This window comes from Musca domestica, unplaced genomic scaffold, assembly GCF_030504385.1.
Source record: "Musca domestica strain aabys unplaced genomic scaffold, Musca_domestica.polishedcontigs.V.1.1 69, whole genome shotgun sequence".
Lineage (NCBI taxonomy): Eukaryota > Metazoa > Arthropoda > Insecta > Diptera > Muscidae > Musca > Musca domestica.
The window spans coordinates 3,447,283-3,470,920 of NW_026712380.1; the positions used below are offsets into that span (position 1 = coordinate 3,447,283).

A 23,638-nucleotide genomic window follows, 5' to 3' on the forward strand; every position below is an offset into this window, starting at 1 on the left:
ATAATAATATTACTGCTATCAATACAAGGATTATTCTGATCGGAAATTTTGACCCTAACGAAAGCGGTGTTTTTATACCCTACACCACATAGTGGTAAGGGTATTATGTCTTTGTGCATTTGTTTGTAACATGGAGAAGGAAACGAGATAGACCCATAGTTACTTTTGAGAACCTTCATAGAATCACTTTCTGAGTCGATTTATGCATGTCCGTCCGTCTGTCCGTCCGTCCGTCCGTCCGTCCGTCCGTCCGTCTGTCCATGTATTCTTGTGAACAAAATGCAGGTCGCATTTATTATCCGATTGAGATGAAATTTTCCAAACAATATTTTTTTGGCCCAAGGACGAACCCTATTGAAATTGGTGAGAATCGGATCAAATTTAGATATAGCTCCCATATATATCTTCATCCGATTTCGGGTTAAATGAGCACCAAATGTCCACTATCAGTCCAAATTACCTGAATTTTGGCACACCCAACCGGGTTCGGCCTTGAAGCAAGTATATCAAATTTGGAGAAAATCGGTTCAGATATAGCTATAGCTCCCATATATATCTTTCATCCGATTTGATCTTTAAGTCCCTCACATTCCTACTATGCACTCCACAACCGTGATATTTGGTACCAGGTATTAGATGGAGCACAGAAATAGCTGTTTTAAATTTTATCGAAATCGGTTCAGATTTGGATATAGCTCCCATATATATCTTCATCCGATTTCGGGTTAATTGACCACCAAATGGCCAATATCAGCCCAAATGGCCCGAATTTTGGCACATGTGACCGAGATTAGCCTTAAAGTAAATACAAGAAATTTGGAGAAAATCGGTTCAGATTTGGATATAGCTCCCATATATATCTTCATCCGATTTCGGGTTAATTGTGCTCCAAATGGCCGATATAAGCCCAAATGGACTGAATTTTAGTACATCGGACCAAATTCAGCCTAGAAGCAAGTATATCAAATTTAGTGAAAATCGGTTCAGATATAGATATAGCAACCATATATATGTTTCATCCGATTTAGTGTTTTAGTCCCTTACATTCGTAATGTTCACTCCACAACCGTGATATTTGGTACCAGGTATTAGATGGAGCACAGGGATAGCTGTTTTAAATTTTATCGAAATCGGTTCAGATTTGGATATAGCTCCCATATATATCTTCATCCGATTTCGGGTTATTGACCACCAAATGGCCGTAATAGCATCAATTTTGGCAAATCCGACCGAAACCAGCTTAGAAGCAAGTACACCAATTTTAGTAAAAATCGGTTCAGATATAGCTATAGCTCCCATATATCTGTTTCATCCGATTTCGTCTTTAAATCCCTCACATTCGTAATATGCACTCCACAGAAATGATATTTGGTACCAGTTATCAGATAAAGCCCAAAAATAGTTGATTTTAATTTTATTAAAATCTGTTCCGATTTGGATATGCCTCCCATATATATCTTCATCCGATTTCGTGTTAATTGTGCATCAAATGGCCAATATCAGCCTAAATGGCATGAATTTTGGCAAATCCGACCGAAACCGAAAAATTGCAAGCGCACACATTTTAGTAAAAATCGGTTCAGATATAGCTCTAGCTCCATATATATGTTTCATCCGATTTGCTCTTTAAGTCCCTTACATTCGTAATATACTCTTCACAGGAATGATATTTGGTACCAGATATCAGATAAAGCCCAAAAATAGTCGATTTTGATTTTATAAATATCTGTTCAGATTTGGATATAGTATAGCATAGCATACTCTTCACAGGAATGATATTTGGTACCAGATATCAAATAAAGCCCAAAAGTAGTCGCTTTTAATTTTCTCAAAATCTGTTCAGATTTGGATATAGCACCCATATGTATCTTCATTCGATTTCGAGTTAATTGTGCAACAAATCGCCAATATAAACCGAAATGGCATGAATTTTGGCATATCTGGCCAAATTCAGCCTAGAAGCAAGGACACCAATTTTAGTAAAAGTCGTTTCAGATATAGCTATAGCTCCCAAATATATCTTCATCCGATTTCGGATTAAATGTGCAGCAAATGGCTAATATTGGTACATCAAATTTAGTGAAAATCGGTCGGATACAGCTATAGCTCCTATGTATACCTTTCACCCGATTTGTACTTTAAGTCCCTCAAATTCGAAAAATGTACGATACAAGAATAATATTTGGTATCAGATGCAGCCAAGAAATATCTTCTTTTTCAGTTTTACAAATATCGGTTCAGATTTGGATATACCTCCTATATATATCTTCATCCAATTTCGTGTTGATTGCGCACCAAATGTCCAATATCAGCCCAAATGTCCTGGGTTTTGGCAAATCTGATCGAATTCAGCCTAGAATCAAATACATCAAACTTGGTGAAAATCGGTTCAGATATAGCTATAGTTCGTAAAATGCACGATAGAATTAGATAGATTTTGATTTTGTACCAAATATCTCATAGAGCTCTGAAATGCTCTGTATAAACCTTTTTACGAGAGCTCTACTAAATATGCATAGTGGTGTAGGGTATCATATAGTCGGCCCCGCCCGACTTTTGAGCTTTCCTTACTGGTTTAATGTTTAAGAACTCTCATTAAACATGCTCTTAAGAAGTACAAATACTCTACAAAAATATTTGTCATAAAATTGGACTGTAGGTCTCTGATGCATCAAAACTCTAAATCCTACCGATTCCAATGTATCTTAAACTATAAGTTAACTTTTCCCAAATTCCCAAATTTCTATATGCCACGGTGTCCCTGTGAACATCACCACCACATTTGTCAGTGGTCTCCTGTTTCTCTTGTTCTACGGGGCATCCATTATCAAATAGTTTGTTATGCTTTGTGCAAAGCAGAGAGGGTGATTGCAGCATCGGCATTGAAGCCAATATAAATGGCGCATAAAACTGAAAAATTCTTCAAAGAAAACTTTCAACTCTATCTCCCCCTCTCTCCCTCCATCTCTCTCTCTCTCTCTCTCTCTCTGCATCCACATTTTATATCCACTTACCATCAATCACATATAAATGGTCTTCATTTTCGGTCAATTTCTTAAAACCATGCTCATCGTCGTTTTCATCCTCAGCAGCGGCATGGCCGCCAAGCATGTTGGCATCATCGTCGTCATCATCATCATCATCGACAACATCGTCATTATCTCTCTCGGCCTCTCCTCCTGCCGTCAGAAAAATGTGATTATTTTCCCGAGTTTTTCCACTGGCATTGCTGTCATTTGCACCGGCACGGTATTCACTTAGTTTGTCGTGAACTTTCTTACGGCCATCCAATGGCTTTTGGTTCGAACTGGCGTTGCGTATGTTGGGTTTCGAACGAAACATTTTGTGATTCATTCCTCCGCTGGCCAACGATGCATTCATGTCTCTTCTATGGCCTGTCTCTTCCTCCTCCAGGATGCCATCGTCCTCGTCGTCGTCATCGTTCTCAATGTAGTAAATATTCTTGGGCTTTGGACGTACGCCAGCCCGTTTGCAGAACTCTTCGAAGAGTTCATCTTTGGTCTTGCGAATACCCCTTCTGAGGCCACATAGTTTTTGGGGCTGCTCCTCGTCGGCGTCATCATTGTCATCCTCCACATTGGCCTGATCTTTGTGGTCAACATCAACATCATCTTCAACGTCAACATTGCCATTATTCTGATGGACAGGGCCACCACGATGGCCACGTTTGTGTTGTTGTTGCTGCTGCTGTTGTTCATCAAACTTGTAGCTGGTTTGGTGGTGCTGTTGTTGTTGTTGTTTATTGTATAAGTTTTTCTTGTTATTGCTGTGCTGTTGTTGGGCGCCACTTCTTTCAGTGCCAAGAGCAACATTTGTTTGAGTCTCGCTATCGCTGTTTGTGCTGCTGTTGTATCTCGTGTTGGTTGCCACATTACGTCTTCGATTGCCGAAACCACTGTTGGCGGAATTCTTTTGTTCCTGCAAGGAAGTTTTGTTGTTGCCGCTGTTGTTCTGTGCGGTTGTCGCCTTCTCACTTAAATCAGCGGCAAAGCTGACATTGTGGGTGGCATAAATCTCCGTTGTTGTGGAAACACTTCGCGTCAGAGGAAACTCTTGCGGTGTATCGCTAAATTGTTGTGGCGGTCGTGGCAGTGTTTGGATTTGCAACTGATATTGGGAGCGATGTTGATGCTGCTGCCGTTGTCGCTGCTGGAGCCCGGCACCACCCATCCGTATGGCAGATGGTGGTGGCGGTGGTAGCGTCGATTCCAAATAAAGTTCATTTAGAGATTTTGCCAAATTTTTCGAGTGCAAATTACACTTATTCGACATTGCTTGGTCGGAATTCTTTTCAAAGTAGTATCTGTAATGGAAGAAAATGGTAGGGCACGGGGGGTGAATAAATAAATAATGGCAAATGAATTTAAACAGTTTGTTTTTGCTTTTTTGTTGGCAACATATTAAAGTCTTTCTCCTTCAGTTATACCGAAAACCAATGTTTATGTTGGCAGTTATTGAATCTTTTTCTAGGTTAGGGGGACCGGTGAGGTGGTCGTTGGTTCTTTATGAACAATGAGAGAAAGCTAAAATTTTAATAAGAGCAAAATTAAGTTATTGAATTTCCTTAAATTTTGAGAAGAGTTATTGAAACGTCTAATCTTAAAGGTCTTTTATCTATAGAAGACTTCTGAAAACTTATATCTAGAGAAATTCTCCCACGGGGTTTCTGTGTGCACAACCCCACTTTAAACTACATCTACAATTAAAAATTGTTTCGAAAGTCTAATATCTAAAGGCTCTCTTTTAAAGGAAGAACTACAGAATTTTGCAAGGACTTTTAGTTATGTATCAGCGCTTAAATTTTTCCGAATTATAGTAGGTCTCTTGGTCGTTTAAATTTAAAGAATGTTCTCTAGTCTAGCGGTCTTTTCTTTATAAACAACAAAAAAAAGGCTTCTAAAACCATTTTCCCTTGAAGGTCTTTACATGTCATTGCCTATAGAAGACCCATAAGAACACTTCTTATTTTAGAAATCTCCTCTTGAAGAACTTTTCTTTATTGCGAACCTTTTATATGTCTTCTTCTCTGCGAAAGACAGTCTCCGTATCGAAGACTTCTCAGTGGTGTCTGTATAAAATACCTCCAAATGATATTCGCCGCATAGAACATCCCTTTTCCGGAAAGAAAACCTCATATAGGCCTTCGCCGTAGAGAATACTTTTGAAGGCCATCGAAATATAGAAGTCTTCATAGGTACATACGATTTCTTAAGGTGGTGGACTTCTCTGCATAGAAGACTTCTTGAGAGTTTTTCTGGTATACAAGATCTCCTGAGGGTCATCTCTGTGTAGAAGATCTCTTGAGGGCCACCTCTGTATAGAAGACTTCTTGAGGGCCATCTCTGTATAGAAGACCTCTTGAGAGCCATCTCTGTATAGAAGACCTCTTGAGGGGCATAGAAGATGTCTTGGTGGTCTTCTCTGCATAGAAGATCCTGGAGAATCTCCTCTACAAGAACAATCTCTGTGTGGAAGATTTCTTGAGAGTTTTCTTGGTATTGAAGATCTCTTGGAAAACCTGTTGATGGCATTTTCTGTATTGAAGACCTCTTGAGGGTTATATCTTCATAAAAGACCTCTTGAAGGTCTTCTCTGTGTGGAAGACCTGTGGAGATCTTAAGGATCATTGTAGAGGATTTTCTATATGCAGAAGATCTCCTGAGGGCCATCTCTGTATAGAAGATCTCTTGAGAGCTATCTCTCAATAGAAGATCTCCTGAGTGTCATTTCTGTATAGAAGACCTCTTGAGAGTCATCTCTGCATAGAAAACCTCTTGAGGGCCATCTCTGCATAGAAGACGTCTTACTTTTCTTCTCTGCATAGAACATCTCTGGAGGATCTCCTCTACATGAAAAATCTTCTAAGGGTTATCTCTGTGTGGAAGATTTCTTGAGAGTCTTCTCGGTATTGAAGATCTCTTAAGAGTCGTCTCTGCATGGAAAACCTGTTGATGGTATTTTCTGTATTGAAGATCTCTTGAGGGTCATCTCTGAATAAAAGAACTCTTGAAGGTCTTCTCTGTATGGAAAACCTTTTAAGGGTCTTCTCTGCTTTGAAGACTTCTTGAGGGTCGTCTCTGTATAGAAGACCTCTTGAGGGCCATCTCTGCATAGAAGATCTCCTGAAGGTCATCTCTGTATAGAAGACCTCTTGAGGGCCATCTCTGCATATAAAGCCTCTTGAGGGCCATCTTTGCATAGAAGACGTCTTACTGCTCTTCTCTGCATAGAAGATCTCTGGAGGATCTCCTCTACATGAAAAATATCTTGAGAGTCCTATCTGAATGGAAAAACGTGTGATGGTATTTTCTGTAGTGAAGACCTCTTAAGGGTCATCTCTGCATAAAATACCTCTTGAAGGTCTTCCTTGTATGGAAGTCTTCTTAAGGGTCTTTACTGCATTTAAGGCATCCGGAGGATCGTCTCTGCATAGAAGACCTCTTGAGGGTCTTCCCTATATAGAAACCATTGTGAGTGTCTTTTTTGAATAAACGTTCTCTTGAGGGTATTATCTGTATTTAGTCCCTATTGAAGATCTTTTCCGAATAGAATGCATCTAGAGGTCTTCGCCGAGTGGCAAACCGCTTTGAAAATATCCTTTCTTATTGAAAATATTTCTAAGATCGCTTAGAGATTTTCTTTCTCTATGGAAAATTTAGCATGAGTCATCTCTTTATCTCTCTCTCTCTCTCTCGAGTCATATCATTATAGAACACTTCTTCATAGTCTTCTTTTAATGAACATCTCTTGATAGGCTCTAAGGAGTTTTTATATGTCAACAAGACTATATAAAACCTCCTTAGAGCCTATCCTCTATGGAAGACTCTTTAGAAGTATTTTCCCTGCAAAATGTGTCTCAATGTTATTTTTCCTATAAAATACCTCTCAAGGTCTTTTTACTGCAAACCTTTCAACGTCCTCTTACGCACTTTTTTAATTTATCCTACTATAAAAGTGGGCCTTTACCGAAAACTACTTATAAGTTATATATCTCGATTTGTCAAAAACTCACCTCCTCTCCAACTCATTGAGATACATTGTTGATCCCAGGCCATTGGGATGCTTCCGACATGCTAAGGGTACTTCTTTATCAAACATCTCGGCAGCAGTACGTCTTCCCGAAGCAGCCGCAGCTGCAACAGCTTCAATACGGCTCATTTGTGTCATATTTTTCAGCAGCTTCTTTGAATCCAATTCCAATTCTTGAGCACGAACTTGACGTTTCTTGTTTTGCTGTCCGTGACGTTTACGATCTATTGGCTTCTTATCGAGTTCATGTTTATAACTTTTATAGGTATTTTTATTGGCTTTGGGTTTGCGTTTCTGGCGGTTTTCTCCTTCACGGATTTTCTCCTGCAGGTTTGAAATGCTGAAGCATGGTAGGCGCTATGGTGGAAAATGGGATAGAAATTTAAACACTCTTTAATAATATTTATTAAAAAAGAACAAGTAAATAGAAGCTAAGTTCGGCCGGGCCGAACTTTCATTACCCTCCAACATTTCAAAAGAAATTGAAAATTTTCAAAATTTCAAAAAAAAAAAAAAAAAAAAAAAATCCGAAAACTACCACTTAAATGAAAATTGGGACGATACGAAGACGAGGACCTGTATACGAAATTATTCGTCATAGGCTCTAGTGCCCATTACGAACTTCAAATACGAAATTTGATACAATTACAGTGAATAATGTGGCTAAAATCAAGAAAATACGGAGTATCGGGATATACCGAAGACATGGACCTGCACATAAAATTTTCTGCCTTAGGATGTAGTACCCATTAGAATCTTTCAGTACGAAATTTAAAACGATTCCGGTAAATAATGTTGCTGAAATCATCAAAATACCGAATATCGGGAGGTACCGTTATATGGGGGCTATACGAGGAAGTACATCGCAAGATCGTCGTAGAATTTTACGATGATCCAGAGTATATATACTTTGTAGGCTCTATTATGAATATTTCGAGAAGTTACAAACGGAATGACAATGTTAATATACCCTCCATAGAATGGTGAAGGGTATAAAAAGATAATCAGGCTCACAATTACAAATACCCCCACCTTTTTAACTTCCTTTAACTTCTTATTCTCTTACCATAACCACCACTCAAAATAATTGTCAATTGCATGAATGCAACAAATCAAATTGTCAAACATTGAAGAAAATCTCATTTCCTTTTTTATACCTCATAAAGGGATCAAAAAAAGTCACCTCTAACAACGTTGCCTCCCATTCCCCGAGCAAAGGCTAAAAGGTCAAACAAAAAAAAAAAAAAAAAATACAAAAATAAAATAACACACACACACAAAATCTGATGCTGATATCAATTTATGTATGAACAACTTTCCTGCAAACAAATATAATGGGGACAAAAATCAGGATAATCTGGTTGGAAGTCAAGTGAAAAGAGTAGCATAAGATGAAACAAACTTGTAACTTAATTTCATACTTAACCCGGCGAACGGATATAAAACAAAACTGAGTGACTGACTGACCCACCGACTAACTGCTAACTGACGATGACCAGTGAAAGGAAATGGTCAACTAGAATGGACGACAGTTTGTTAAAGTTTTAACTGTAATGAGATTAGTCATCAACTAAGGAAAACGGCAAAACGGTACGGAAAGAACGAGTAACAAGTCGTTGGGGAGTTTTTAACTTATTTTATAAGTTTTTTTTTTTCGATACAAGATATAGAAGGACATTTTTGAGTGAAAAAATGTAAAATTTTAATTAAGCTTGTCTTATACAATACCAGACCTCCGCCAAAAATCGCTCAAATTTGAACAAAGAGCGGGAGCGCTTCTGAATTTTTTAATGTTGCTCAAATAAGAGTGAGCATGTTATTCTCGTTTTTGAGTGGAAGCAAAATTCGTTGAAAATTGAACTTTGTTGTATTTCTGCGTATGTACACCTCTCTTACCACCTCTTTTTCGATAACTTTGAAGCTTTTCCGAATACGTTGCAAAATTTGTTTGAAGTTCTCTGTGAAAACCCCAATCTGAATGTATGTATGGACAATGTGGTTCAGTTTTTATACCCTACAACACTATGTGTTGGAGATTGTTTTGGAGATATGGCAAACCATTTAGGGGATGAAATGGACCAAAAACAGAAACATTTCCTGATATGTTGCTGTTGCTCTACAGGCCACAATTATAAACCAATCGGTGCGGAATTTAGCATGGAGTTAGAGTTTAGGAGCGGGCAGATCCTACGAATTTGGATGGTCATCGGACAATATTAAGTGATTAAATAGACCACAATTGTTATACCCTATAGTAAGGAGGGTATATTAATTTTGTCATTCCGTTTGTAACACCTGGAAATATACATTTTAGACCCCACAAAGTATATACAGGATGAGATGAAAAAACTGCATCCAAACTCAGACTGCACTAAGCCACTCGTCCGACAGCTGTCAAAATTATTCCAGAGACAGCTCAATTATTGTTTACAAGCGTACAAAAACATTTTGGTGCGAATTTCCAGAAAAAAAGTTATTCGTGATGAAACTTAAGCGGTATAGTTTGATTTCTTTATATCTGGCTGGGAAAAAAAGAAAACAGCAACATTAGCAGAGCTGAACATATCGCAACATTCCATTCGGCAATTTTTAAAAAAAATGTACTCGGGGTAAAGCCATTGATATTCCAAAAAGTGCAAGAAATTACACCGCAACAGAAAGAAAATAGACTCAAAAGAGCTAATGAGTTGCTTCGCTTGGGGGAAAGTGGTGAAGTGCCGAATTTGGTTTTCTCCAGTTTGTAAACAAACAAAATGATCGTGTATATTTGCCAAAGAGGTCAGCTGAAAGTGTGCACCTTCGGTTGGCCACAAGAACTCAGGCGCCGGGCATGGTGATGGTTACAAAATGAGGTTCCTCGCTTCATTTCCAGCGCACAATGGCCACCAAAATCTCCGGATACCAATCCGTTGGACTATTGTGTCTGGAGCATTTTGCGAAAGCAAGATTGGCACTAAAAAATACCAAAGTGTCGATCACCTCAAGCAAGCGCTTCGCCGGGAATGGGCCAAATTACCGCAGAGCAATATTCAGGCAGCGTGTGACGATTTCGTTGGCCGTTTGAAGGACATAATTCGTGCTAAAGGTATCAATTCGAACAAATCTAAACTTATTCTAAATTTTCATGCTATTTCCGATATTTTTTGCTTTCATTCAATAAAATTTAAAAAATGCAAAAATTATGGCGTCCGACTTTGTTGCAGTTTTTTTATCTCACCCTGTAGAAGGACATTTTTATCGAAAAACTGCTAAATTTTTATTAAGCTTGTCCTATACAATGCCAGACCTCCGAACCACCCTATTTTCGGTATTTTGGTGATTTAAGCGAAATTATGAACCGGAAATGTTTTAAATTTGGTATTTATTCTATGACAGAAAATTGTCCGTGCAGGTCCACGTCTTCGTATAGCACTTATATAACGGTATCTCCCGATATTCGGTATTTTAATGATTTTAGCGACATCATTCACCGGAATTGTTTTAAATTTCGGTATTTTAATAATTTTAGCTACATTATTCACCGAATTTTTTCAAGTTTTGCATTTGAATATTGTAATGGCTTATGACAAACTAATTCTACTATACATTTAATCACTTCTGACAATTACAGTTAAGCTGATAGCCAAGATATCGGATATAAGATAGGTACAATATCTATGTAAAAGAAATTGATGTCAGTTGTTCCGTTTATAAGTCAAGAACCGTTGGACTAATTTTCACAATTCCCATCATTTTGGATTGGCTTCTTGCCAGAAAATCGCGTAAAAATATGCCAATAAAAAAGCGATTATTTTTTCTTAATTTTTTTCAATTTTTGTCAAATTTTTATTGCATGCGATTTTTTCAATTTGACTTACTTTTTCTACACCCCGCATCACTTCATATTAAGGTTTTTATATACAGATCGCAATTATTGTTGGGTCCTCACGAAATTTTGCATGGGGGTAGGGTTAGGATCAGAATAAAAGCCTATTGTTATGAAGATGTACATTTAAGAGTTCAAATGAACCAAAAAAAATAAATAAATAAATAAATAAATAAATAAATAAAATTTTCATGAGTTTACAGTCGCTCTACAGGTCACAATTGAAAACCAATCGACACCGAATTTTGCTTGAGGAGGGAGTTAGGGAAGGGGAAGAAGTTTAGCATTTTGGATGACCATTGGATTATATTTAGCTGAAAAATGAACCACAACTTTCGCGTGAAATTGTTTCAATGCCTACACACGCGACGGAGGGCGAAAAAAATTGGGCAAACGCGCTAAGGGTAACATCTGGGTATAATGGGCATGATTTATAAAAAAAAAAAAACAAAATCTTCTAAAATTTATTGGGATATATGGGGGCTTTCTACATATTGTAGTTTTGTAGGGTATGACATGTTCGGTCCCGCACAACTATTGGCCATACCAAATCACCTGGGAGACAGCTCAATCTCAATAAACCATTCCTTTAAACAATGTGAAAAATTCCTTTAAAGTGATTTCATCTACAGTCCACCGCTCTACCAACTGAGCTATCGAAGGTTATGACAATGCATTGTCATAAAAAAATAATAAAATACAATAAATAAATATATAAATAAATAATAATAAAAGATAATACGCACCCCGGTTCAATTTCTTATCACTAGAACCTATGAGAATAAATGCAACAATGATTTATTTAATTCTTGCATCACATAAAATGCGCAACTGATAAGGTTTAAACCTGTGGATAGATCTGATAAAGCTTTTAGTTCTATAAAACGAAATATAATATATTCTGAATACGTGCAAAATGTGGTATACAATGCATTGCTTTAGCATCTAATACCATTTTAAACTGATGTGCCTAGATGTGTGTGAGGCCAGGTGAAAATTCATTTCATGTATGAGAAAATTGTTTATACAGTCAAAGCCTTTGTCTAGACAAATTAATACATGTGTTATCTTACATGCTGTGTATTCGGGTCGTTTGTGTGTGAAAAGCCAATAAACTTCCTCAACTACGTGAACCGTCTGATCGATCTGTTCAAACAGAAGAGAATGTGAAATCAATATAAAATTTCCTTCGAGCCGGATTTGAACCAGCGACCTATGGATATCTATTCCTGTGCATTGTCAGCTACAGTCCACCGTTCTACCAACTGAGCTATCGAAGGCTTGTAATGGTTTTGAGCATTAATATATTGCAGATTATTTTTGGTGTTCACGAAAGATTGAAGAAGTATAAGGATAGACTTCTGAAATTGGTAATGCAACATCTGTTGGAATGTGCATTTCTGTTTAAAAGATATTTTATTACAATTTCGTATGCAGTTCGAATTTCAACTGTTTTCTTCAAAACCGAAGATTTGGGATTGCAAATTTTGGAGAATTGAGTTAAATGCAAAATATTTGTTAAAACCTTCGATAGCTCAGTTGGTAGAGCGGTGGATTGTAGATCAAGCAGCTCAAAAACTGATATCAATAGGTCGCTGGCTCAAATCCGGCTCGAAGGAATTTTTTTCCACTCTACACATCTATTCTATTCTGGTAGCTTCAGCTGCAATGATGTGTTTATACAATCTATTCCCATGTACCCAATATAAGTACAATGCTTATACCAAATTTTGTTTAGAATTGCACATATTTAGCTTTTTTTATTCCCTCTACCTAAAATAGGAGGGTATATTAACTTTGTCATTCCGTTTGTAACATCCATAAATATTTGTCGTAGAACCCATAAAGTATATATATATTTATGATCAGCATAAAATTCTAAGTCGATTTAACGATATCCGTCTGTCTCTCTGTCGAAATCACGATACAGCCCACATTATTTGACGTAGAGCTTCAAAATTCGGCAGAACAATTTGGTTGGTATTGAAAATGAGATACATCGGTCCACGTTTTGGTATAGCCGTCATATAACCGTACCCTCCGATATTCGGTAGTTCGATAGTTTTAACGACATTATTCACTGGAATTGTTTAAAATTTGGTATTTGAATTTCGTAACGTATACTACAGCCTGTGACAGAAAATTGTCAGTGCGGGTCCACGTCTTCGTATAGGCCTCATACAACTGTACCTCCTTATATTCGGTATTTTGATGATTTTAGCTTCATTATTCACTGGAAATTAGCGACATTATTGACTGGAATTGTTTCAAATATGGTATTTGAAGTACGTCATGGATACTACAGCCTGTGACAGAAAATTGTCAGTGCGTGTCCACGGTTTGGTTTTACCCCATATAATGGTTCCTCCCTATATCCGGTATTTTGATGATTTTAGCTACATTATTCACCGATTTTTTCACGTTTCGCTTTGGAATATTATGATTAAAGTTGCCTATGCAGGTCCACATCGTCGTATATTTAACGGATTTTATTTATTTTTTTTTTTTTTGAAAATTGCAGAATTCATTCCAAATGGTGGAGGGTATTCAAGGTCGAACCTACAGATTGTTTACTTGTTATAATATTAAAAATATGGTGGTATATAAAGATGGACATAGAAACCAAATCAATGGTGCATATCTTGCGATCAAGAATTTACTCATATCTCAAGATTCGTTTATTATCACATGTTTTCACGTTCATGCATGCAAATATATAATGTTTTTGTATAACCTTCGATAGCTCAGTTGGTAGAGCGGTGGACTGTAGATGAAATCAATTCAGGGTTGATATCCATAGGTCGTTGGTTCAAATCCGGCTCGAAGGATTTTTTTTGCATTCAAAGGAATGTTCTAATGCATTGCTTAGGAATGTTTCATGTCTTCAGATTGTACCCCAGAAATATTAGTAAATTTTATAGTCTTAATCTTGACCTCTTGTCCCTATAGCGATTTATTTTGATATTCTCGACCATAAGAGGGGCGTACATTAGATATGTTATTCCATATACCGAAACTCGAAGCACTCGTCTAAGATCACATAAGGTATATATTCTCGATTAACATAACTTTAAAATCAATTTAGCTACGACATACGCTATCAAGTTTTCTTTCTTCAACTAGTTCTTGAACGTCAGCTGAACGAAAAACTCGAACAAGCTCGAATTTCCACAATCAATGGCTTTGTGGGGGAGGTACTTGATAGAGCTGACCGATATTGTACATTTTCGCACCTAACCTAGCTCTGACGCAAATATTTGGATTCGCAAAGTTGGAGCAAAATCGGATTATCCTTTCTCTTTCTGTGCAAAAAAAATATATATTTTTTTTTTAAATTTCAACCATTTGTGGGGGAGGTACCAGAAGGAGTCGACCGATATATTCCATCTTAACACCAGACCTTGGGTTAATAAAATTATTGGGATGTGTGAAACTTAAAGACAATAGGACTCTTACATCACATTTTATAAGAGTTGTAGTTTTTCAAAATGTTGACCCTTTGTGGAGGAAGTACTTGATGGAGTGGATCGATATTGTCCATTTTCGTACCTGACCTAGCACAGATGCAAATATTAAAATTTGCAAAGTTGGAGCAAAATAGGATTATAGCTTCCGTGCAGAAAATATATTTTTTGAAAATTTCGACCTTTTGTGGTGGAGGTACTAGAAGGAATGGACCGATATTGCCCATCTCCGAACTCGATCTAAGTTTCACAAAAATATTACGATGTACCAAGTTTGGACCAAATCGGATACTTCCTTCGAGAGCTATCGTGCGCACCAGCCAGCCAGACAGACGGACGGATGGACGGACATCGCTAGATCGATTCCAAATATCCTGGAACGGATTTGGCCCAAAGAGACCTAGGATCTAAGACCGTTATTTCGCTGAGGCACGTTTAACCATTTAGACCACAGACCTAAATCCAATGGCATTAACATTAAAAATTGTGGGAAAATTTCAAAATTATGTGGAAATCATTTGCGAGATTCCGTATAATACTACATAAGGCTTCCCCCACCGTTTTAAGTAAGATTAGTACCATATTAGTTTGATTTTTTTTAAAAAGGTAGACCTAAACCGCAGTAATGAAATGTTGAAATATTTGGTATTTTTAGTATCCTTCAAGGTCCCGGGAATAGCGACCCTCATTTGAAATCTAAAATTTAAGTTCTGCCCTTTCGCTAAATACCATAAACTGCCATTTACCACTTTTTAAGGTATTCGATCTTCCACAGTATCCTAGACTTCATTTGTCAAAAACCAATTTTATTAATAGACAATACATAGTCAATTCTTTTGACATTATCAAATAATAACCCCCTCACCTTCTGTTCAAATCGAATTCAACGCTACTTCGAACAGAAGACTGCATTCACACAATAGTCCTGTGTGTGAATATATCATTGATTCTTCCATTGTTTATCCAACAAATGGCTTAACTAAATCCCACGATTCTTCCAATGGCAGAGAATATTCATTCAATGCTTCTTTGTTAGCTTTTGTATTCTTGATTTCTTTTCATGTTTCTGGCATTGTTTATTATCGCCGTTTTCTGTTTCTTCTTTAATTTTCATTTATTCCCACACTTAATTATAAAATACAAAAAAAAGGTAAATATAAAAAGAAAAACCAGTGCACAAAGAAATCAAAGAGCACGAACACAGACAGACACAAAAAATGCATGCCCAGACACACGCACACACACACACACACATGCATACATACTTACACTATAATAGCCGGCTTCCTGCAGACTGATGTAGAGAAAAATGTTGAGCAGACCCACAAATTCGGTCGCTATAAACCCGAAGACAAACAAAAAGAAACTCTGACCGTAGGTGACCTTAAACATGGGCGGTTGCAGCGACGACCTTGGACGCAACTTTGACCCAATTTCAGCCTTCAATATGGATATGTATGCAATCAGACCGATGAGCATCAGCAAACCTTTTTTTTTTGTATTCGCAAACGAAAAAAATTAGTTTTTCATCCATCCATCCATTCAGACATTCATTTATTCCGGCATATGGCATGGTTGATAGGTTGGATGGTTGGTCGGTATGGCCGGAGGATTGTCGTTTGCATCCGGCACAAATGAATAGTTTTGGTATAATTCGAATTGCAATGTGGTTGTCATCCTCGTTGTCATTACCATGGCCAGCACCCATCCATTGAACGTTAATGATGACATGTTTGTGCAGGCAAGATCCAATATTGGAATTTTTTATTTTTTTTAATGAGCAGGACAATTACAGTAACAATTTGTAGCAGCATCGCCACGGATGATGTTGTTGGTTACGAAGTGCGGCATAGACATCAGTAATACAAGTTGGATAATCATGTCGAAGAAGAATGAATGACAAGTAAACGAGAGAGAGAGCGAGAGTTAAGATTGGTATGAACAAAAAACAAAAGGAGACAACAACAAATAAAACACATTGACAATAATTAAAAGTTAAATTGAAATTAATATTAATGACAGCCACAACAAGTGTAAAAAGTTTATCGTTCGTTTCTTCACAGCAGCAGGTGTCAAGTAGAAAATGCTGTTGTTTGTGTTTGGATACATGGATGTATGGTTGGATGGTTGGATGGCTGGCTGGTTGAAGAGTGGATAGACACAAGTATGAGTGGATAAATGATGGAACATGAATATATAGTATTTTTAAAGGGATTATGGTTTTAATGAGACACTGAACATTTCATTATTCCTTTTCAATGTCGTTGAAGGTTTTCAATGAGGAGAGGAGGATAAAGAGAGAGATACTTGCAAAAAATGTTGTTTAATGAAGAATGGAAGACAATTGTTCACACAATTCCTCCATAGTGGATTGCGTATTATAGTTCATGAAAAAAAAAAAAAAAAATAAATTATAAGTACATCGTTCAAGATAACACTTTAACCATATTTCTTTACGAGAATAGCAAAAAGTTACAACAACATGTGTTGGGGGTATTATGAGTTTGATTGGGCCAACAATTATGTAACACCTCGAAATATTTGTCCCCGACATATGAATGTATATATGGATCTTCCTATCTCGCCAAGCTGACTCGATCTAGCTATGTATGTCCGCCCAGACGACCGTCTGTCCATGTTAATTTGAAATAAAGCTACAGGTCGATCCTCATGAGAATGAAGATGGGGTTAGGGTCAAAATAGAACCCTATTGTTTTTGGAGATGATTGCAAAATATTCAGGCGTTGAAATGAACCAAAAAAAAAAAAAAAAACAGAAAAAATCCAAATTTTGCAACGGATCTATAGATCGCAATTTCAGGGTGAGATGAAAAAACTGCAACCAATTTCTGAGTGCTATCATTTCTAAGCCATTCGTCCGACAACTGTTAAAATTATTACAGTGACAGGTCATTATTTTGTTTACAAGCCTACAAAAGCATTTTGGTGAGAATTTTTCAGAACAAAAGTTATTCGAGATGGAACTCAAGCGTGATAGTGTGATTTCTTTATATTTGGCTGGAAAACCACAAGTAGCTATCGCTAGAGCTCTCCTGCATTTAAATGTGAATAAAACGTTTGAGTCTCGTACCATCACTCGTTACCTTGATACTAGTAGCGTAGCCCGACGTCAAGGCAGAGGACGGCAGAAAACAGCAACATCAGCAGAAATGGTTCGAAAAGTAAAGAAGCGACTAGATCGAAACCTACGTCGCAGTGGCCGAAAAATGACACGTGAGCTGAACATATCGCAATATTCCATTCGGCAAATATTGAAAAATGAACTCGGGGCAAAGCCATTAAAATTTCAAAATGTGCAAGAACTTACCCCGCAACAGAAAGAAAATAGACTCAAAAGAGCTAAAGACTTGCTTCGCTTGGCCGAACGTGGTGAACTGCCGAAATTGATTTTCTCCGATGAGAAAACATTCGTTGTTCAGCAGTTTGTATACAAACAAAATGATCGTGTTTACTTGCCAAAGAGGTCCGCTGAAAATGTGCACCATCGGTTGGCCACCAGAACTCAAGCGACGGCCATGATGATGGTGTGGGCTGCCATAACAGATGATCGTCGCTCTTCGCTCGTATTAATCGACCGTGGCATCAGAATAAATGCCGAATATTATCGCAAAGTATTCTGGAGGGTGTATTAAAGCCTTGGGCACGCAAACATTTTGGCCGCAGACCTTGGACATTCCAACAGGACTCAGCACTACCGCACTCAGCACGCGCCACCAAAGAATGGTTACAAAATGAGGTTTATCCCTTCATTTTCAGCTCACAATGGCCACTAAAATCTCCGGATACCAATCCGTTGGACTATTGTGTCTGGAGTATTTTGGAAAGCAAGGTTGGCACTAAAAAACACCGACGTATCGATCACCTCAAGCAAGCGCTTTGCCGGGAATGGACCAAAATACCGCAGAGCAACATTTGGGCAGCTTGTGACGGTTTCATTGGCCGTTTAAAGGCCATAATTCGTGTCAAAGGTGACCAATTCGAATAAATTTAAACTTATTCTAAAATTTGATGCTATTTCCGACATTTTTTGTTTTCATTCAAAAAAAAAAAAAAAAATTGAAAAAATATGGCGTTTTACTTTGTTGCAGTTTTCTCATCTTTATTTTTTATTGTTGTTTCGGTCAGAGACAATATAAAACTTTTGCAGGACTATGTGACATTATTTCAATAATGAAAAAAAATGAGAAGTTCAATGTGCATAGGAAATAATTTGAGTGTTATTTCCGAATGAGAAAATAAGGTATCGGACGCAAAATACCGATATTGTATGTTTTGGTAGAATATTGGTTCCGGATCTATGTTGACTATTCGAAAAGAAGAGCAATTAGGTTCAACATTTGCTTTTATTATGTAGTATATATGGAAATGTTTCTTAGGGGAATCTTCATTCTAGTCAAAAGAAGACTCTTCTTCGGAAAATTGTTGTGTTGTAGGGTATCAAAAGGTCGAGTGGGGTAGACCCATACTTGCTTTTAATTAATTTCATAAATTCACATTTTGAGTCGATTTATGCATGTCCGTCCGTCCGTCCGTCTGTCCATGTACTTTTATAAGAAAGTTAATAAAAAACAAGTAAGCAAAGGCTACAGTCGAGCGGGACCGACCGTTGAATACCCTACAACACTATATACACCATACAGTTTATATAGGCGAGATACTCGAAGGAATTCCACAAGATATTGTGACAAATAATAAAAGAAAATCATCATGTTTCGTTCTCTAATTTTATATTTAATAATAGCAACTTAAACGAATTTGCTCATTTCCAATTTATTGGTAGATGTTGCACGTAAATGGTCTTCCTAGATCTGGAACCAATATTTCCCAAAGACCTATAATCTCTCAGAAGTGGCAAAAGATTAACATTTATTATTGGTTTTTGACTAAAACGCATCTATATGAGATACAGACATTTGACTATATTCTTCACCGAAATCAGCCTTAACGAAATAGTCAGAAGTGCGTCTTTCCTGCATTTGTGAATTCTCCAAAAAGACACTGGAATGTATATTTTCGTATTTTGTCTACAAAAGTTGGCAAACTATTTCACACATTTAATATTTTTGAACGGCCATCCAAAACTGCTTGGCTTTTGCAATGTGCGGTAACTTCCATTCAAATGCGCGTGAGGATCGGGCGATAATTACGACTTGCTGACAAATTTGCAGTTTTTTTTTGTCCATTTCAACCCCTAAATATATGGCGATTATCTCCAAAAAGAGTAGGCTTCTATTCTGACCCTCATCTTATCCCCATGCAAAATTTCATAAGGATCGGGCCATAAATGCGATCTGTATATGATATCCAAATATCCTAACTACTCAGTTCCGTTAGCTGTAGAAATATTACCAAATGTTTAATTCAAAATGAAAATATGCCAAAAATATGACAAAATTGAAAAAATATGAGAAAATATTACAAAATCAATATTTTCATCTTTAGAGAGATATTTTTATGCGATTTTTTAGAAGTTTTTTCTTTCCTGCCAAGAGGCCATTCTGAATTAATGAGAACTGTCGAAATCAGTTCAGCCGTTCTCGACATATAAGAGATCTTTCAAACATATCTTCTTTGATAGACATACATATCGCACATATTTTGCTATATATCCGATTTGATGGATGTTAACATCAATGTAAAGATCAGAAATAACCTTGTCATGGCTTTGTGATTTCGCCGGGATTTAAAATATTCGTGGTTTAATGAAAATTTTTTGAATTTTTTTAACACAAAAGATATGGTCTATTTTACCCGCTAAATATTATCCGATGACCACCCAAATTGGTAGGATTCTTCCCCGCCCTAAACTCTAGCTACAAGCGAAATTCCGCGTCGATTGGTCTATAATTGTGACCTGTAGAGCAACTGCAAAATCAGGAATTTTTTCAGTTTTTGGTCCATTTCAACCCCTAAATATTATGCGATCATCTCCAAAAGAAATAGGGTTCTATTCTGACCTTAACCCCACCTACATTCTAAATTTCGTGAAGATCGGGCCATAATTGCGACCTGTAGCATGATTACAAATTAACATGGACAGACGGACAGACGGACGAACGGACACACATAGCTAGATCGACTCAGCTCGGCGAGCTAGGAAGATCCATATATACTTTCCTATATGGGAAACCAATATTTCGAGGTGTTACATAAATTCTGGCCCAATCAAACTTATAATACCCCCAACACATAGTGCTGTAGGGTATAAAAATTTGTTGTTCGATTGCCATATATTTTTGGATCGTTAATTTGTTTGGCCCAAGGACAAACCCTACTGAAATTTGTGTCAATCGTACATATAGTCAAACTTAAGTACATACCTAGATACATGATGAAAATAGTAGCTGTAGCCCCCATATATATTTTTTTTTCCCGATTTTATTTCTATGTCCCTCAAAACCTGTAATATACCCTCCAAAAATTATGATTTTCCGAACAAGATTTCAGAGATATCGTAGAAATACCTTTGCCATATTTTGTCGAGATCGGTTGATATTTGGATATATCTCCCATATATTTCCCTCTAATTTGATGTAAACGACACCATGCTTGCCCATTTAAGTTGTTTTGTCCGATTTTTTATTTATATAATTTGGAAGTCATAACATGCACTCTATAGCACAGATATTTGGTTGGAGAGGTCATATACAACATAAATTTACCCAAAACAATTTTACGGAGAATTTGTTAAAAAATTAATAACAAATATAGCTTTTAAAGTTAGCTTCAACCGATTTCAAATTAAATGGCTCTAAAGCCACAATAAGCTATTAATAGTCCACAGGTCTTTATAAATGCTTATTTTTTACAGGTGGCTTAACTAAATGTTCATCGTGATGTTGGATATCATAAAGTCGGCACAGCCCTTTTGTCTTCCCTATCGCGATTTTTTGTATTTTTAAAGTTTCTCTAATTAGTCCACTTTTGATGGCCCTTACTCATAAGAGTAATGGCTCATTTAAGACATTTTCAGAATTCACCAGACTTTGCATCGCATTACCACCTAATTTTGTATACTAAACCAGTAGGCACAAAGGTCCCCATTTGTTTTGTGGTGAAGGGCAAAAATGTCTGACCAACTCAAACCAAGCCCTTTTCATTTATTCCCCCAAAAGATTTTCCCTTTTCCAAAAGGGTTTCTCGTTGATGTGTCCTAATGAATGCAATCAATTTAAAAGTCATCAGAATGTGATTAACTAAACTAATTGCCGGTAGAGCTTCTTTGGGGCATTCATACCCATGCGTATGAGCATTGTTTGGGTCTGGTGTTGCATGTAAATCATTCGCTCCCCAGGACTGACTCATAAAAATCCAAATTATTTACATTGATATGCTTGAATCATAATAAAACGAAGTACCGAGTTCATGTAAACAGTGCAGCAGTGGTTACCAACACAATTACAATAATTCATCTCTCTCTTGTTGTTGTTGGTCATGTTGGTCTTCCTTGGAATGTCTGTATAAATTTGCCACAAATTTATGGCCAGCCAAGAAAAAAATAGTTGCATATTTTGGTATGGACCCTGACGATACTAATGATGGTGGCGGACGAGCAACAGGAGAGGCATGAGAAAATATCTGTGTGCTCCCTAATTGAGTGACTTGTTTTTTTCTTCTCTTTTTATTTTGTAGTTGTTTTCATTTGTTTGTGTCTGCAGTGGCAATGGAGTTATGGTCTTCATGTAACCACAGATGATTGATGGAAATTGGGTACTGGGAAACTGGGACTGTAATGATAATTGTACCGTATATTTTTCATAAAAGAGAAAATCAGAAAATAAGAAAAAAACAAAGCCAAAGAGAACAAAAGAGAGAACCAACCCATAACAAAGAATTCCACAGCAATCCTTTATTCTACTTACCTGACACAATGAACATAATACCGGCACTAAAGTAATATAAATTATTTTGATGCGAACAGGTTGGTATCAGGAACACAATGAAACTCAGCAGCAACACAATGCCAGAAGCCAAAAAGAATGGACATGACTTGGTAACAGTATCTGCAAAGACATAATGAAGAATACATAAAGCAGTGGAATGTGAGTAAGCATAATAAAAAAAAATGAAGAAAATGAGTACACAAGGCTATTGTTTGGTGGAGCCGGCCTCCAGGTCACCGTACACTTTTTATTTATTTAAAGTAATTGAGTCATTGAGTTTGTGGAGCAGCTGCTTCACAGGAAAGTTTTTAACTATACTTTCAGAGAATGAAATCGTTTTAAATGAGTTATGTAAGTAATTTGTTGAAAATATTATTCCAACCAATTTTTAAAAGAATAATAATTAAGAAACTAACTTTTGAATGAGAATTTTTTGCAAAGACTAGCCGATGCTTGGCAGTCACAGATAATCGTACCTAAAAATGGGAAAAACAAGTTAAAAAGTATAATTCGGTTTTGTCGACGGATTTATACACTCAGCCATTGTCTGTTTATTTATATATATTTTTTGGCATTCGTTTTTATTATTAACAAGTAAAAAGATGTAAGTCCACCATTTGGGACGAATTTGGCGATTCTCAAAATAAAAAAAAAAAAATCTGTTAAAAATTCTAAAATTACCGAATGTAGCTGTTATATTAAGGTCTATACGACGGCATGAACCTGCTATGGTAATTTTTGTCATAAGTCATTACAATATTTAAATTCGGAACAAAAAAAAAAAAAAAAATAGGTGAATAATGTAGCTAAAATCATCAAAATATTGAATATAGGGCCATGCCGTTATATGGGAGCTATACGAAGACGTGGACCTGCACAGACAATTTTCTGTCTTAGATTGTAGTATCCATTACGAACTTCAAATACCAAATTTGAAACGATTCCGATGAATAATGTCGCTAAAATCATCAAAATACCGAATATCGGGAGGTCCGGTTATATGGGGGCTATACAAAGATGTGCACCTGCATAGACAATCTACTGTCATAGGCTGTAGCATCCACTACGAACATCAAATACTAAATTTGAAACAAATCCGGTGAATTGTTAAAATCATAAAAGTACCGAATATCGGAGGTACCGTTATATTTGGGCTACACCAAAACTGGGACCTACATAGCCCATTTTCAATACCAAAAATACTGCAGACGTAATATACATTTGAGTAAAATTTATCAATCTACTTCATTTCGTTCGGAAGCTAGAGTGATTTCCACAGACGGAGAGATAGACGGGCATCGCTATATCGACATCGAATTTTATGCTGGTCAAAAATATATATACTTCGTTGGGTCT

The 23,638-nt window shown here is 36.9% G+C and overlaps 1 protein-coding gene and 3 non-coding genes across 4 annotated transcripts in view; 2 read left to right on the forward strand and 2 right to left on the reverse strand.

Annotated features, from left to right (window-relative positions):
* LOC101899367 (uncharacterized) overlaps window positions 1–23,638 on the reverse strand; it is a 134,004-nt gene that overhangs the window by 8,192 nt on the left and 102,174 nt on the right. Inside the window, exons 7-10 of the mRNA XM_059129829.1 lie at window positions 22,262–22,402; window positions 15,649–15,866; window positions 7,034–7,407; window positions 3,015–4,324 (exon numbers count right to left, since the gene is read on the reverse strand). Coding sequence (XP_058985812.1) covers window positions 3,015–4,324; window positions 7,034–7,407; window positions 15,649–15,866; window positions 22,262–22,402 — 2,043 coding nt within the window. The remainder of the gene's footprint in view (window positions 1–3,014; window positions 4,325–7,033; window positions 7,408–15,648; window positions 15,867–22,261; window positions 22,403–23,638) is intronic.
* TRNAY-GUA (transfer RNA tyrosine (anticodon GUA)) lies at window positions 12,101–12,195 on the reverse strand. Its single transcript has 2 exons — window positions 12,159–12,195; window positions 12,101–12,136 (listed from the first exon to the last, which is right to left on the reverse strand). It is a non-coding gene; the product is annotated as a tRNA-Tyr (tRNA).
* TRNAY-GUA (transfer RNA tyrosine (anticodon GUA)) lies at window positions 12,440–12,534 on the forward strand. The gene is made up of 2 exons: window positions 12,440–12,476; window positions 12,499–12,534. It is a non-coding gene; the product is annotated as a tRNA-Tyr (tRNA).
* Window positions 13,649–13,743, forward strand: TRNAY-GUA (transfer RNA tyrosine (anticodon GUA)). The gene is made up of 2 exons: window positions 13,649–13,685; window positions 13,708–13,743. It is a non-coding gene; the product is annotated as a tRNA-Tyr (tRNA).